We start from the raw sequence: 16,175 nt of genomic DNA on the forward strand, positions 1-16,175 counted from the left end.
AATCCTTTCATATAAAACAAAAAGGCCAATTGCTATTTTACCCAGCTTTACATCGTGTCAAGTTATATATAGAGACTGTTTAATCACTGGTTTTAAGACTACATAATTTGTTAATGTACTTAATGAAGTCAAGATCTAGGCTTGGAACTCTGGAACAATTCGACATGCTTCATTCATATATACATCAATCTGAAAAACAAGAAAAAAAAATAAAGTTTAAAGAAAGTGAAACCAAATGAAACTTCAATGGTATTTTCCTCTTCCAGTTTGCCATCAGTCCAATTTATTTGTCTTCCCTCAGTCACAACGATCCAACTACTCACATGGACACAGCAGATTGGTATCGCCAACGCACTGCGATTGGACTTCTCACACTGTGAATCCCATCACTCCATTCAATCGATCCAAACGCAGATGGAGTCCCCTTCACCATAATATTATCTTCACTTCTTTTACTCGTAAAGCTAATCTCATAGGACAAACTATTATTTTCCTCACTGAAAACAAGCTTCGCCGGTGACACACTCACTTCCACACCTAAAGGTGCGTTCACCTTCACTTCATAAACAGCATTTGGATTCCCCCCTACGTTCTTCACCACACGCTTGTATTTCACCACACCGTTACTATCACTGGTAAAATCAACTGCAAATGACGGGTAATTCAGGTCTCCCGGAGTAGCCAAACTCCGTTCACTACAATTCACCCGAGAAGAATCCCTCACGAACACCGCGATATCGTCGCCATCATAGCCAATAGTGCATAGGAAGTTCACGTAGTCACTGGTTTCAATATCGTACACCAAACCCGGATTCAATGCTCGGTTCGGATCCACATGCCCGGATCCATGAACAAAAGGTGTGGATTCTTCACCAGTGGCAAGATCAGTAAATATCTTACCTGAATTGTCCAAATTATAAGCTGTTGTCATGAGTGCTGATTTGATGGCTGCTGGGGTCCACTTTGAGTGGGCCCTTCTAAGTAAAGCAGCTAATCCACTAACGTGAGGACACGACATGGAAGTCCCTGAAATAATATTAAATTCCACTCTTCTCGGGTCAATTTCTAAATCGGTTGGACCGTTAGCTCCGGTCCAACCGGCTAAAATGTTAACTCCGGGTGCAGTAACATCCGGTTTAAGAATCTCCGGCGTTAAATGATTCGGTCCACGGCTTGAGAACGCCGCCACACGCGGCGCCGCTGGTGAATTTCCGATCACGGTTCCTTTGAATACGATTGTAGCCGTTGGTGATGGATCAGAGATGACGTATTCTCTTATTTCGTCTCCGGCTTTTTGACCTACCATTGTCGCCGGGAGAAGATGTGAATCTGCAACGAGTTCTTCACCGGAATCAGCTAAGTTAGCGAGTATCATTCCTACCCCACCAGCTAGCTTCACTGCACTTCCTTTTTCAACTCTAGCGTTGCCTCCCCTGTCGCAGAGGACAATTTTACCGGCGACTTTTTTATGGTCCAGCTTTCCTGGATAACAGTATTTGCTACCACAATCACCGGAATAAACCACGGGTAATTTGGAATCGTTTAACGGATTGCCGGCGTATAAGGAAACGCCACCAAATACTCTATCATCTCCTAGAATAACATCAGCTGGAAACTCTCGGTCTATGGTTGACGCACCAACGGTGAGGATCCACGGGGCAATGTTCACAGCTGTGTAAGGGCCAGGACCGGAATTTCCAGCTGAGCATGAGACGAGGACCCCATGTTCGGAGGCACCAAAAGCTCCGATTGCAATGGAGTCATGGAGGTAATGTGGAGCATATCCGTTAGCTCCGACGGAAAGTGAAATCACATGGACACCATCATCAACAGCTTGATCCATGGCAGCCAGTATATCGGAATCAAAACAACCGGTTTTCCAACAAATCTTGTAAGCAGCTATTCTAGCTTTAATCGCCATTCCTCTAGCTTCACCTTTAGCATATTGGTAAAAACTAGCATTTGCTACCAAAGAACCAGCTGCAGTTGAAGCAGTATGTGTTCCATGACCTTCAGTATCTCTCGGTGATTTCGCTTCTTTTGATTCGTCCATTGGACCCTGTGAAGCTTCATACCCTTTGTAAAACATCCGAGCACCAATAATTTTCCGATTACATGAACTTCTGGGAAAACCCGGTCCAGTCACACACTTCCCTTTCCAACCTGCAGGAACAGGAGATAATCCCTCATCGGAAAAACTCGGTCTTTCCGGCCAAATACCCGTATCCAGAACACCAACAATAACATCATCGGCGTAGTCAGAGTCAGGCCAGAGGCCGAATGAGTCGGCAAGTTTTAAGAAGGTAGGTGTATGGGTGGTGTGGGGATACCGTACTTGGTCAGGAATGACAGAGATTACCCCAGGAACACGGCGGAGCTGATCAGCCTGCCCAGCGGTCAGACGGGCGGAGAAACCCACGGCGGCTCGTTCATAGGTATAGAGGATTTTAGAAGGGTGGTGAGAGGACGGAGAAACAGATCGGACGATGGAGGAATACCAATGGTGATGGGTGGAAAAAACATGAGGCTTGTGGGATTTGGCTACGTGAATGATGAAAGTTTCATGGTCATCCGATTGGACGGAAATGGTCACCGGAGCAAGGCAGAAAGAGAGGATGAATAAAATAGAAAGAACGGAGATTTCCGCCATCGTTGACCGTTTACCGGAGGAAAAAAGTTATCGGCGAAATGCCGCCGGTATATGAGATATAAAGAGAAGCGGAAGTAGCCAATTGGTTGGGCCTTATTGGGCCACGTTGAAGGTGCTGATTGATTTACTTTCCATTAATTTAGCATACCCACCTAGATATTTTTATAATGGATTAACAAATGCCCCTAAGAACAAAATATGGGCTAGGTGCTTATTCATAATTTCTCGATAGCTAATTTATATGACATAGTTCGAATTTAAAAAGTTAAAGGTAGAACTCATAAATAAAGTTTTGGGTATCTTAACTACGTTATTTTTCTATTGAATCATTAAACCACCACTAATTTGTTTTTTTTAAATACTGTTGACTAATTTGATCGGCTATTGTATTGAAAATGTCTTCAATTGTGTTCGTATTGTAATGATTTTGATGAAGAAAATAAGACAAAATGTGTGCTAGTCTCATTTGTTTTCTAATGTGTTCAAGTTGCCTCAAAGTAAAACACAATCATTCTCAAACATTTTTATTTTTAGTTGGATTAATAAGTTCTGGAACAACACATGTATCCTCTATCAATACCCCTCACAAAATCTGGTTCCATATCACCCAGCGGTGTTTCAAAGTAACACATTATGAGTGGTTCAATGATTCAACAGGAAAATAGCATAATTGAAGCATCTGAGGAGAAAAATCCAACAAGTTTAGGAATATGTGTATGTATTTTGGCCAAAGTTAAACCTTTTATATTTTTGAAGTATATTCTTTCATTGAAAATTTCTTTGAAAGATATTTTTTCAAGTGTAAACCATATAAATCTCATAGTTTTAATATGAAATTACAATATGTCCCTAATAAGTTTCTAATTATATTGGTTTCTTACAAATTTAAAAAGTCGGATACAATAATTAAAGTTCGAATACATTACTGTATAGTTCATATACATTAACAACTAGTTCAGATACATAATATGTAGTTCAAATACATTAAATACTGACTCAAATACATTAATATGTAGCTCAAATACATTAAAAACTAGCTCAAATACATTAAATACTAACTAGAGATACATTAATATGCAACTCAAATACACTAATAAAATAAGAAATTATGGGGATTTTTAAAAGTAATAAAATAAATGAAACAAAATGAACTCCCCAATAAAAATAAATGTTCCAAATTGATTTTTCTTTATATTGAATGCACTCACAATCTTTTAAGGTTAGAACTATATAAAATAAAAGATTTACAATAAATCACAAAATTAATAATCAAAATATTTAAATATATATAAAAAATAATAAATTTCTATTGGCCGCTTAAAATTCAAATTATATCGTTTAAATTATGTTTAAAAAATATATATATCTCTTTTATCTACAACTCATTTGTTTGTTGCAAGAAGCTTCTCTATTTACAAATAATACACGCAATCCATGACTTTGTCCATGCACCGATGTATAGTGTTGATTGTTGAGTGTGATAACCAGAAAATGACTAAATGATTCATAAATTTTAAATTCGAATTTAATGTTGTAAATGTGTCTTAGTGAAAATTAAAATATCTTCTCTATTTTTTTTTGTCTTCATAGTGTAATCTTCTTCGTAGTTTCATAGTTTTATTTTTTTCAGATGTCTTTGAAGGGACACTTTAATAGAATCATTATTTCCTCCGTTCATTAATTTTTATCCATTATACTATTGTGAGATGTCTAATAAAACTTTACTTTATAAACTCAATGAATTCATACTTTTATTTTTATTATATTTTTTAAAATACTATATTTATTATATTTAAAAGATGAAATGGTAAAATTAGGCATAATACATATATTGGACCCTAAATTTGGCTTCAAATTTTAACTTTCATCTCAAAATTTCATAGTACACAAATAGGCACTTTAACTATCCCGTCTTTCAATAAATAAACACGCGATTCCTACCTGACAAAATGTGTGAAATGCACGCATTCTGCGCGAGTGAGGGATAATTTTCGAGGCCCACAAAAGTAAAAAAATGCTGAAATGACAATTCTAGCTTTAATGAATTTCTTTTATATTAATTAAAATTAATTTTTTTTTTGGTTTGAAATGACATGTAAGATTATTTTTTTTTAGAAAAAAAAGACATGTAAAATGTTTAGTTAGTTGACAGCCACTGATTGACTCACAAATACACGTGGAAGCGTTTGCATTTCACGCACTTTGGCTCCAAAAATCGCGTGTTTATTTATTGAAAGATAGGATAGTTTAAGTACCTACTATAAAAATTTGAGATCAAAATCAAAATTTAAACTCAAATTTAAAATCTAATATATGTATTATGCCGTAAAATTATTATTCCATTTCGTAAGTTTTATTAAGACAAACTAGTAACTTTCCAATTAACACCATAATGTTTGTCATTTTATGGTGTTGGAAATTTATAATGAATATATTCCTAATTTCATCCACATGCAAAGTCGCATATTTGATTTCACCTACCCATTCATTTACATTCACGTGATAAATATTCGTATTTCAAACTTAGATGTTAAAAAATTTACAGTTATTAAAACTTTATCCCAACCACCATTTCGTTCATGCTTTTCTTTTGCAATAACTAAAAGGAATGATAATTAGGGTCCGCCGTAAGAAAATTGTGAATTATATAAATTTTTTTAATATTAATATGAAAATTTGTAGAAAAATAATTCTTCCGCAAATTTCAATTTTAATTTCCAAAAAAATCTTATGTAATTCATAATTTTTTTTTGTGTAATGGGGGTACTATCGTAAAAACAAGGATAAATAATCTTACACATAGGAATGACAGATAGGTGGATACGCGGTTAGAAGCGGCAAAATCAAATTTAATTCGCTCAATCCAATCCAACTCATTTAGTTTTGGGTTGGTTAAAGACTCACTCATTTGTTAGCTTAATTCATCTCAACTCAATCCATTTTAACTCATTAAAAATTGAATTAATATGCAACCAAATTGATTTTTGAGAAATACTGTCATAAAGAATTACTTATTTTTAATTTTATTTATAGTATAGTTATAATTAAAAAATATAAATTTTATAGTTAGTAAAAACTTATAAAATGACAAATAAAGCTATTAAAACATAGTAAAAATTGAACGGATAGAATTTTGATCCATTACCTAATCCCTTTCAATCCAACGAATTTGAGTGGATTAAGTCTTAATCCATTTTAATCCGTCCAAATTTATTCGGACCCATCTAATTAGTACCCCTAGGTGGGGCAGTTACTCAACCCCCTTGACTGCAAGTGGAGTCTATTAGGGGTTGATGATAAAAAATATGGATGGAATAAATAGTTTATTCAATTTTCTCAAAAGATTTTGACAATAAATATTCATAAGAATGGTGTTTTTTAAATTGTGTATGTATGTATATATGTTGAAATTGATTGAGCTATATACAATACGTTCTCATATACACAAATTTTCAACTGGACATATCCACTTTGAATAGAAAATTTTCAACTAATTCAAGTGATTTCGATGAGTTACATCTTTCTAGAGATGGCAATGAGACTGGTCGAATTGAGCTTTAACCTGCAAAAATTTTAACCTATCTCACTCTGTCTTGTCTAAATCCACCCTTATGAATCCACCCCGCATATATTTTTAATTATTTGTCTTTTCTTAATTAAATTTGACACTAAAAATAAAATTTCTTTTTGGATTTAATTTAAATTAATTTAATAGATAATAACTTAATTTTTTTTAAACGTCAATTGAAAGGCATGTAAGAAAAGATAAATAGTTTTTAATGAATTATTTTCATTTACTATCTTATATATTTGAGTAACTTTAAAGAAATTCTCTTAATGAATAATAGGATTTTCCTGAATAATATTCTAAAAAGTTAAAAAAATTAAGTTTAAATATAAATAATCTTTAGAAACCACTTCTACCCTGCCCCATTGTCATCCTAGCAGTGACGTAGGTAAATGTACTCCAGGTATTTAATTGGACACCGATCGTTTGAAAAAAAATTGCATATATAAGTAAAATGGTAAATGAAGTTATTCAATTATATATTTTGAACACTCTTGACATAATAGGTTGTTATAGCCTAGTGGCTTAAGATGTCATCAATATAAGTTTAAACATCTTTAATGAGGCAGTGCCGCCCACATTCAATTTACAGAACTTTCAACGAACTCAAAATGCAGGGCAACTAACAGGACTCAACTATATAATGTTATTGTAATAATAACAAATGCAGAGAACAGTTTTGAGGGGAGAAAGAATTCAGATTTCTATAACTGATTTGTATGATTTTGAGGGAATATTTGTGCTTTTCGATCAGGAGCTCATCGATCATGGTCATTCTTACCAAGCAACAATACGATGAGATTGAGCTAATGTGAAGTACTAATTCAAGTGATTTCGAAGAATTGATAACTACTCTTTGAGACATGATTGAGTTGGTTGAATTACAATTGAAGTTTGGTCCAATGAAAACCAAACTAGTAGGAACAGCACAAACATGTTGTAATAGAACCAAGATTTTTACAACAATATATCTCGTGTTAGGAGAGAACAAACTATATGTAAATCTTAACCCAAAGCAATAGCTAACAATAGAACACGAACTACAAGATACTATGCAAGTACTAAACATTAATAAAGAGAAAAGAAGAAGAGAGGACAAGCTCCGTCTCTCCTACAAAAAGGTGTTACAACATGGGCCTACCTGCTTAACAATTTATCATAATCCTCGACCTTCAAACCTTTCTATCAAGGTCTTATCAAGAACGTTTTGTCATGTCGATCTCTCACGAGTCACGCCTCTTCATTGTTGCATCGGCACAACTCGTTTATACATTAGAACCACCCAAATTTCAAGATTATAGCTTAGCTAAAAGATGGTTTCGCATAAATAAATATTTACATGATACATAAGGAAAACTAATCAAAACTGCAAAAACCTGTTGGAAAAAGTAGTAAATATAACCATTGAAAAAGCATGACCAACAGTTTAAATCCTTTTAGAGCAAGTACTATTCCATTCCATAAAACAAAAACTCCCAATTTGCTCTGTTCTGTTTCATTCACAACTTCCATCGAATCCCATAGCATGAAACGAACTCGAATCCACTAGAGAAATTGCAGGAATACAACTTTCCGATCGAACAATCACCGTGTGCTTCATCTCTCCGCTACTCTCCACCGGACTACTAGACATCGACCGAATCAATTTCGGAGATTCAAAACTCCGCCTCAAAATCTGCCTCATCGCATCGATTAAATGAACAGTCGGATTCAATGGCGGACGAGACGAACTGAAGTTCTTACAGAAATTGAGATGACGATTCAATGCCTCTTCCGCAGTAATCAACCTCTCACATCGAATCACCTCGTCCTTGATAGCCTCCGCACACAATCCACAAATCCAATTCCCTTGGTACCGCTGCCGGATTGTTTCTATATACGACAGAGTACATTCCTCCGTCAATCCGCAGCACTCGCATTTGGCGAAATCAACCTCCATCGGCGCTGTAAGTTTTGCTTTAACTGTTTGTGCTTCTGCCGCTTTCATCATAACTGTTTCACTGATTATCGACATCGTTATTCGTCAATCTGAAAACGAATTTCAACGTGAAATCAAAAAATTAATTCAACATAAACATACAAAATCCGAACTCAAAACAGTTCATAATTAACCTAACATCCAAAATCAATACACTTACCAAGCAAATACGGAAATGAAGATGTAAATTTATGCAGCGAAGTTCGCAAAAATTATAATTATTGCTTTTTCTTCTTCTTATCAGATTTGATGTTTACTCAACTTATAACGAATCCTTCTCCCACTCGCTTTTTACCTCATGAACAATATACGTATCCATAAAGAAAAAAATTACGAAAATTTCAACACTTCCTCTATCTCAAATCTCAATAGAAACAAGAAAAACAGAGTTTATCAATGAATTTAATACATAGATTGATATCAAACGAGATAGATAGAGACAAAAATGATAGTTTTATTTAATTTGTGTGCTCCACACAAAAAAAGTTTGTTTTTGAGGCTTTTGAGAGAGATTTTGAAGCATATATGGAAGTAGTGACAAGGCGGGAGTTCAAAGGCGGGGCCAGAATTTTCATTTCGAAAAAATAAATAAATATCTTAAAAAATTTGTACTTAAACCCTGATGTAAGTGCTGAGCCTTTCAACCAATTTTTAATCTTACGTTTAGGAAGTCGAAAACTAATCTATAAACATAAAAACTTTTTAAAATATTTTAAATATATAGCATAATTTTTTTTTGAATGAACCCTCGACAATCTCTAGGTCCGCCCTAGGCAGGAGGTAGGGTTTGAGCCAAAAAGAGAAAGCTCAATGATTGATTGGGGTTTTAGGGAATCCACGTCATCTATTGCTGTCAAATTAAAAATTGCCGGCTGTAGTATAGTACATTGCCAGCTGTTCTTTCAATATTTTTCCATATATTATAGGGGGAAAAAAGTTGAGATTCTAGTACCGTATTTTTTTTAGTTAAAAGAATCTAATATTTTACCTAATTAAGTACATTTTTTATTCAATTATTGTATATTGATTCCTCCACTAACATTTTTTTTTTGGTTGTTGTAAACTCACTGGTACCTTCAAAATTAGTCTGTCAAACAAGAGAAATGATGATAAAATTGTTATGCAATTCAATAGAACAATAAAATGGTAACCAAACCAAAATGGACTTTGATTAAAAAAAATGAGTGTTTTCTTTTTAGAAAATTATTCGCTCAATGTACTCAAAATAATAAAATATATCTTTTTAAAATAGAAGAATTTACCCACCAGTTTAATTGTATCACAAACTCTGATGAAAAAATAAATTTATTTGACTACAATAATTCACTTGGGATTTACTTTTTTAAAAAAAAATTTAAAAAGAAGAAGAGTAGAAGATAAGAAAATTTGTAAGGAATATCTTAGAATTTATCGAGTATATATAGTCATTGAAGCAATGCGCGTTGTTTCGGAGAGATGAACCGATTGAAAAAAAGTCACGTTATTCTAAAAACGTGCATATGAAAATAGAAATAATTAAACTTTGTTCCAAAAATTACTCAATCGATCATATGCGGTCCAAATTAATCTATCATAATATTTTTAAAAGAGTATTCTTTTTATAAAAATTAAATTGATATTTTTTTATAAAGTTATTATACAAGGAAAAAGAGTCTAGCATGTATTCAAATTTGTTATAAGAACGGAAAAGAATCATATTTGTTTTTATACTTTTAGAAAAGGGTCATATTTATTCTTCATTATACTTTTTTGATATATTTGTTTTTACCATCCTTCTTTGAGAACATATTTGTCCTTCTACAGTTCAATTATCATATCACAATTTTTATAGTACATATTAGAAAGAATTAAATTCAATTAGCTTCCATTCCAAATAGTGAATCAATAACTAGCCTAGTTTTAAATCAACTTATTTAGATAATTTAAAATTCAACTCACCCATTTAACAACTCCAGAAACGTAATCATGAAAATTAAGAGTGATAAAGGAACCAAAGTGCATTTATGAAATTATAATTATTATAAAATTTTCCATCCCTTGTTTATTTAAATAAATTATAGGAGATAGCTAATGACAAAGAAGCACGTGTGAATGATGGATCACCGACATCTATGTCCAATATATTGCTCCTCATTACATAAGGAAAAGAATATGACTAGTACTAGTAATAATGGAGCACCACATGTGAAAATTAGGTCCTAATTTGTAGTGTACCATTTAATTAGATCTAATTAGGGAGTTCATTTACACTTCACAATCCACCCACAATTCTCTATTTGTACACATAACATTGCTTTCTTTTCTACATGAATGGAATTTCCCAAAGTTAATTTGAATTCAAGTTTATGCTAATTTAGGATTATAACCTTAATTGCATAGCAATTAGCAAATGCTTCAATGTCAAGTTAGCGTATACAAAAGTAATAGACTAGACTCTATTATCAATTACCATTTAAATCAAAGAAAGAAAGTCAATTATTCAAATATCTTTCGTGAAAACAGAAATTATTTTTACAAAAGTTATAAGATATAAATTTTTTAAAATTAAAAATTACAAAAATTAATTTATTGTATTCGATTCATAACCTCTTTGTCAAATGGTGTCTAAATACTTACTTCCTATTTTATATTTACATTAAATTAATATTGATTTATTATAATTGCATTATACAATAAGTATTTGGTTTTTTCTAAACGAAAAAAAATATAAATACTATAACATCAAGAAAATAAAAAGTTGCTTTTTATAAAGGCAGTCGCCAATTGTGCCAACTGGTCGCTGGAAACGAACCCTTTGCGGCTGACTTTGTAGGAAAGTAATTGAAATGTAGAAATATAGCCTGCCCATCATTTTCCAACTTGTCCTTAATAATAATATATTATGCTAAAAAAAAATTAATTTTATAACTTATTAATAGGCAAAGGACAGAAATGACACGCTTTTAAGAAAAAAATTATTATTTATCCCTTATAAGTTTATAATTATAGAAATTTTTCAAACTAAAATAATAATATAAGTGTTGATATATTAATTTGATACGCGAGATACATTAATCGTCAAGTAAGATACATTACATTTTATACATGATACACTAATCTGATATACATCTTATACATAATGCGAGATACATTAATTTGATAAGGGAGATACATTAATGTGATGCGTGAAAATAAGAAATTTTAAAAATTTATAAAATTAATAGGGGATAATGATAATGAAAGAATTTTAAGATAGATTTTTGTCATTTTTTTTTTCTATTAATAGAAACATCAAGTTATCACCTTAGAGTTTTTTCTTCTAAATCATAAAAGTTCACGATAATAGTGATTATTATTTAATTAACTTCATTGTGTTGAAGAGTCTAATATCAAATCAATGAAAAAGAAATGTGTGGTGTGTATATGGAGTTAATTCATACTTTTCCTAATGAATTAATTTTTGGAGTTAGTGATTTACGCTTTGAATCATTTTATTAATGGATAAATAGGTTTTTTATATGTTCTTCGTGTCCAATATTGAAGGTGGCCACTTAATTATTGGATTCAAAGAGTGAAGTCTACGCTAGCTAGCCAAAGTTGGCCACTTACCCATTTTATTATTTGTTGTTAGGTTTTAGCTTTAAAGAAACAAAGATTAGAGGTCACCTTCATATCTTGATACTTTCCTTTAATTTGATTATATGCCAATAGTACATGGACTTAGTGAAGAAAGAAACTGATTCCTTTTTTTTTCAATAGATGGAAACTATCATGATATTGAAAAGGATAATAATTATAATAATAATAATTATAATAATAATTATTATTATAATAATAATAATAATAATAATAATTATAATAATAATAATAATACTAATAATAAATAGAAAACAAATCTCATCTTTCGTGCATTGCTGAGTATAAAATAACAGTTCCAATATTCTTATTGAACAGTGAGAATGAAGAACCTTTAATTCAAATGGTAATTTTCTTCGCGAATTTGAATTAATTGAACTTAAACGTAAAATACCAACCATTAAAAATGAAAAGTGATGAAGTAGTTTTCATGGTGGAGGCATCGAGGGTCCTCAGTTCACATGGTGCTGTGTGTTAAATATCTACACATTAGCACGTTATTCTCATGGCTTATGCTTGTGAAAAAAGATACTTATTTGTCATAAACCTTTTGAATTATGATACATAATTAAGTAGCAACATGTAGAGGAAATTTTGGAACATTGATAAATAAGGACTTGTCACTTAAAAAATTCACATTCTATCCAATAATTTCCATTAACTAATTAATCATTGCCCAACATGTATTATCAAATTTTCAGGTCAATGCATGTTCTTGCTTTTAAAGAAGTACCTATCATATCATCCAATAAATAAAGAAAAATAAAGAGGTAGTTAGGTCACCTAAATCAAGCTTCTTGGTTTTGTAAATATATTTACCATCAAGTCATCGAAAACAAAAGTAAAATATGTTTTTGATTTACAACAATAACAACATATTAATCTTTCGAGTGGAATCTTGAAAGGGTAAAATGTATGCAAATCTTATTATTATCTTTTAGAGATTGAAAGATTGTTTAATTTTCGAAAGTTCCTTGGCACAAATACAGCAAATCCAAGTACAAATAGGAGCAAGAGGGTGAAGAAAATATAATAGGTAACAAAGAGACAATGTGAAGTCTATCAAAGGAAGAAAAATAACAACAAAATAATGTGATAATCGAAACACAATAAACAACATACTGATATACTAAACAAAATAATGAGGCTCCTCTCCGTTACTTTTTATCTCCATTTCCCCAAGTTACCACTTGAATAGAAGTCATATGTCATAAATGTATAATATTTTCTTAAAAAGTATGTAAAAGAAAAATACAACAAATAATTTTAAAAAATAGAATATTTTTTAAATTTATTTCTCTAGATTTCACCGCTAATTAGCATATACTTGTTTCTAGTAGTAATTATGCAAGTGGAAAAAAATCATAAAGTTACGTTGACCTAACTTTAGTACAAGGTAATACATTATTTTATAAAATCATAGAAGATCATTATCTTATCTGCAGTATTGCATCTAGGATATTTTATTATGAAGACTTAACATCCAAAATCATGGATTAAAATATAGAGTATTTAAAAAAAGAAGATAGAAGATACGAAATATATATATACCTTTATTCAAGCAAGTTGCATTCAATAATTTATTCATTTATTATTGAAAAAACAATTTTCATTGAACATTTATAACTCATTATCACTAAAAAAAAATATTTGTGTCATAGTAGTACAAGTTTATCAATTAAAAAATTTTACGTCCATATACAAGATATAAAAAAACTTAAAACCTCTTATGATTGGAGTTATTACTCTAGTAATTGTAGTAGAACATTTTTTACTTAATCAAATTAAATAAGCTCTGTACAAGTCCCCAAGAACAAGCAAATTAAGAAATATGCCTGACTTATAGATTGAAATGTAAATTATTATAATTTATGAACTGGTGGACAATATGTTATAAGTCATCGCAATAATTAATTGAATTGCATAGCAATAATTGCTAAGGATGAGTATGTAACCCATAAGTCATGATCACATGAACATTATTTAATTTGAGTTGCGATGAGATTATTGAAATTGTGTTCACCGTTAATCAGATGAATTGATTGAAGAGTGTTACTCTAAAAAATAAATTTGCAATACACAAATTTAAATATATATAATTAAAACTAAAACAATGATCCGACATCAATAAAAAAAAAGATCAGAATCGTGTGTATCACTATTCGATAATATTATATTTCTATAATAAAAAAGCAAAGTGAGTTGCTTAGAGATGATTGGACGCTTGATAATCTCTTCTCCAATTTGCTTAGGAGTACAATTAAATACAACATTTCTTTGAGGCAAAAGGTGGAGAAAGCAATAGAATGAGAACTAATTAAGTGACTTACACTAATCAGTAATCACTAATCACCCTTATTATCTACAATTTCTTTCAACAAGGCCTTAATGACGGTTTTAAGTCAAACAATATGCAAAGTTAGCTTGTAGAAATTTTGATTTTATAACTTTGCTATATTCATCGTCTATGTAAAAAATTTTATATCATCAAGTCACCTTTATACCTACGAGACGACTTGTCTTGTGTGGGTTTGGGCTATGAAGAGTTGCTAATATTGGGCCTTGTGCATGATTGGGCTGCAATTAGCTATAAGTGGGCTGAGATCTGCTCCTTAGGCCCAAACAAGAATTAACAAGCATGTTAATTCAAAATGTCCGTTGAGATAATTATGGGCATGAACCACTCGAGTTTACGTTACAAATTACTAATATAGCTAGGAAACTAGTTGAACGAAAGCTACATATTTGTAACTTCTCCACTTCTATTCAACTTGATTAACCTCAAAAAGTGTCGATTACCTTTTATATAACTCAATTGTTTATCCATCGGTATTACTTCCTCCGTCCAAATTTATACGAAGATATTTGACTGACCATGAAATTCAAAAATGAAATAAAAATATTTTTTTAATATTAGATTAACCAATGAAATCCGAGATAGATAGTGAAATCACTTTTATGGATTAGAGAGTTCCACATGATGGTGGTGATTTGTTTAATTTGAGCTAGGTGTGAAAAACTTTCCATAATTGGAAAGTCACATATACACATCGCAAGAAATAAGGTTAGATTTGCAAATCACTAGAAATCTAGAAATTCACCCATATAGACTTTATATGCTTTTTAACCTTATTGGTGCATGTGAAGATAATTTCTCTACAGTCTTCTTTTTTCACCTTGTTAATCTCAAGGTTATTGGGATTTTAAAATTAAACAAATCTTCTAAGCAAGTTCATGACGGGATCAGTGACGATTAATCTTTATTTTCCCTTATTTGTCTATTCCATAAGTTTCTGCAATTAGTTAAATTATTTTTCAAAGTCTATTTGTTAAAAATCTTTGGTAATTGAGTCTGGTAATGCTAAACTAATCTTCTACTTCTACTTTCTACATTCTACATTCTACGTCCAAGTTCCAACGAATTGAACATATAAACTTAATCTAATGTTGCATTAGAATTTTTGAACATAGTTATGTTACCAGAAAATGTTATCAAGAATATACCTGAGCCTTGAAGTAAAATATACAGTATCATAAAGTGATCGATACATTAGTTACAAATTTGATTTATGCATCCTTGTTCTATTCTTACATTATCATAACTATCAATGACAAAATTATCATAATTAAAATATGTAGTAATTATACGAGGAGGGTGGAATAATTTATAGAGACTATAAATTAATCAGGTACATCCATTCAATAATCAATCTAACATACGAATTTTGCTCCCTAGTTATGAGTTTAGAGACACTTGAACATAAGAAAGAAGTAAATTCCTGACATTAATGGCTATAAATGCTCAATCATGTGGATGATACACAATAAATCTTAAAAAATTAACTCGTAAATAGTATGTATATATATACCGCGTGAAATTTAGTTTAAGAAAGTCAAAAAAATAATAATTCATGAATCATGTTAATGTATATATCGCGTAAAACTTAGTTTGAGAAGGAGAGTATATGGGGCATATGATCACATCACATGCTTATATTTGTCAATAAGCAATTCTTAATTAAAAATTGAAGCTGTATTAACCGCTCCTTAATATGACATGTACAGCTAACAGTGTTATACTTAAAAGACAAAACCAACTGTTTACATTAATAAAAAGAGAGTTTAACAGTGAAATCCAATCATTCATTCTTATTATAGCGTTAATTAAGCCTCGTACCATGTAAAGAGGAAAGATCTTGGAATAATTAAGTATTAATTAGTATGGGTCCTAATCGTTAATTAAATTAATTAATCACACTCTTAATATAATTATGAATTAATTGTGGTGATTTTGACTTCCAAGTCAACCCGACCTCTTTGGTGCACGTGTTGGTCTAAAATCATTTGATGGCCTTTTGATGTTC

At 31.3% G+C, this 16,175-nt stretch overlaps 2 protein-coding genes across 2 annotated transcripts; both read right to left on the reverse strand.

Moving 5' to 3' along the window:
• Positions 1-141: 141 nt before the first annotated feature.
• Positions 142-3,164, reverse strand: LOC101264734 (subtilisin-like protease SBT1.4). Its single transcript, XM_010324523.3, has one exon. The coding sequence runs from the start codon at positions 2,648-2,650 to the stop codon at positions 320-322; it is 2,331 nt and encodes a 776-aa protein (XP_010322825.1). The 5' UTR covers positions 2,651-3,164; the 3' UTR covers positions 142-319.
• Positions 3,165-7,266: 4,102 nt separating this feature from the next.
• LOC101255007 (uncharacterized) lies at positions 7,267-8,566 on the reverse strand. Its single transcript, XM_004241878.5, has 2 exons — positions 8,357-8,566; positions 7,267-8,246 (listed from the first exon to the last, which is right to left on the reverse strand). The coding sequence occupies exon 2, from the start codon at positions 8,230-8,232 to the stop codon at positions 7,714-7,716; it is 519 nt and encodes a 172-aa protein (XP_004241926.1). The 5' UTR covers positions 8,233-8,246; positions 8,357-8,566; the 3' UTR covers positions 7,267-7,713.
• Positions 8,567-16,175: the final 7,609 nt, after the last annotated feature.

Source organism: Solanum lycopersicum, chromosome 6, assembly GCF_036512215.1.
Source record: "Solanum lycopersicum chromosome 6, SLM_r2.1".
In the NCBI taxonomy this organism is placed as follows: domain Eukaryota; kingdom Viridiplantae; phylum Streptophyta; class Magnoliopsida; order Solanales; family Solanaceae; genus Solanum; species Solanum lycopersicum.

Bases quoted from the DNA above. Each gene is read 5' to 3' on its own strand.
- LOC101255007 (XM_004241878.5), bottom strand. From the start codon at position 8,232: ATGTCGATAATCAGTGAAACAGTTATGATGAAAGCGGCAGAAGCACAA.
- LOC101264734 (XM_010324523.3), bottom strand. From the start codon at position 2,650: ATGGCGGAAATCTCCGTTCTTTCTATTTTATTCATCCTCTCTTTCTGC.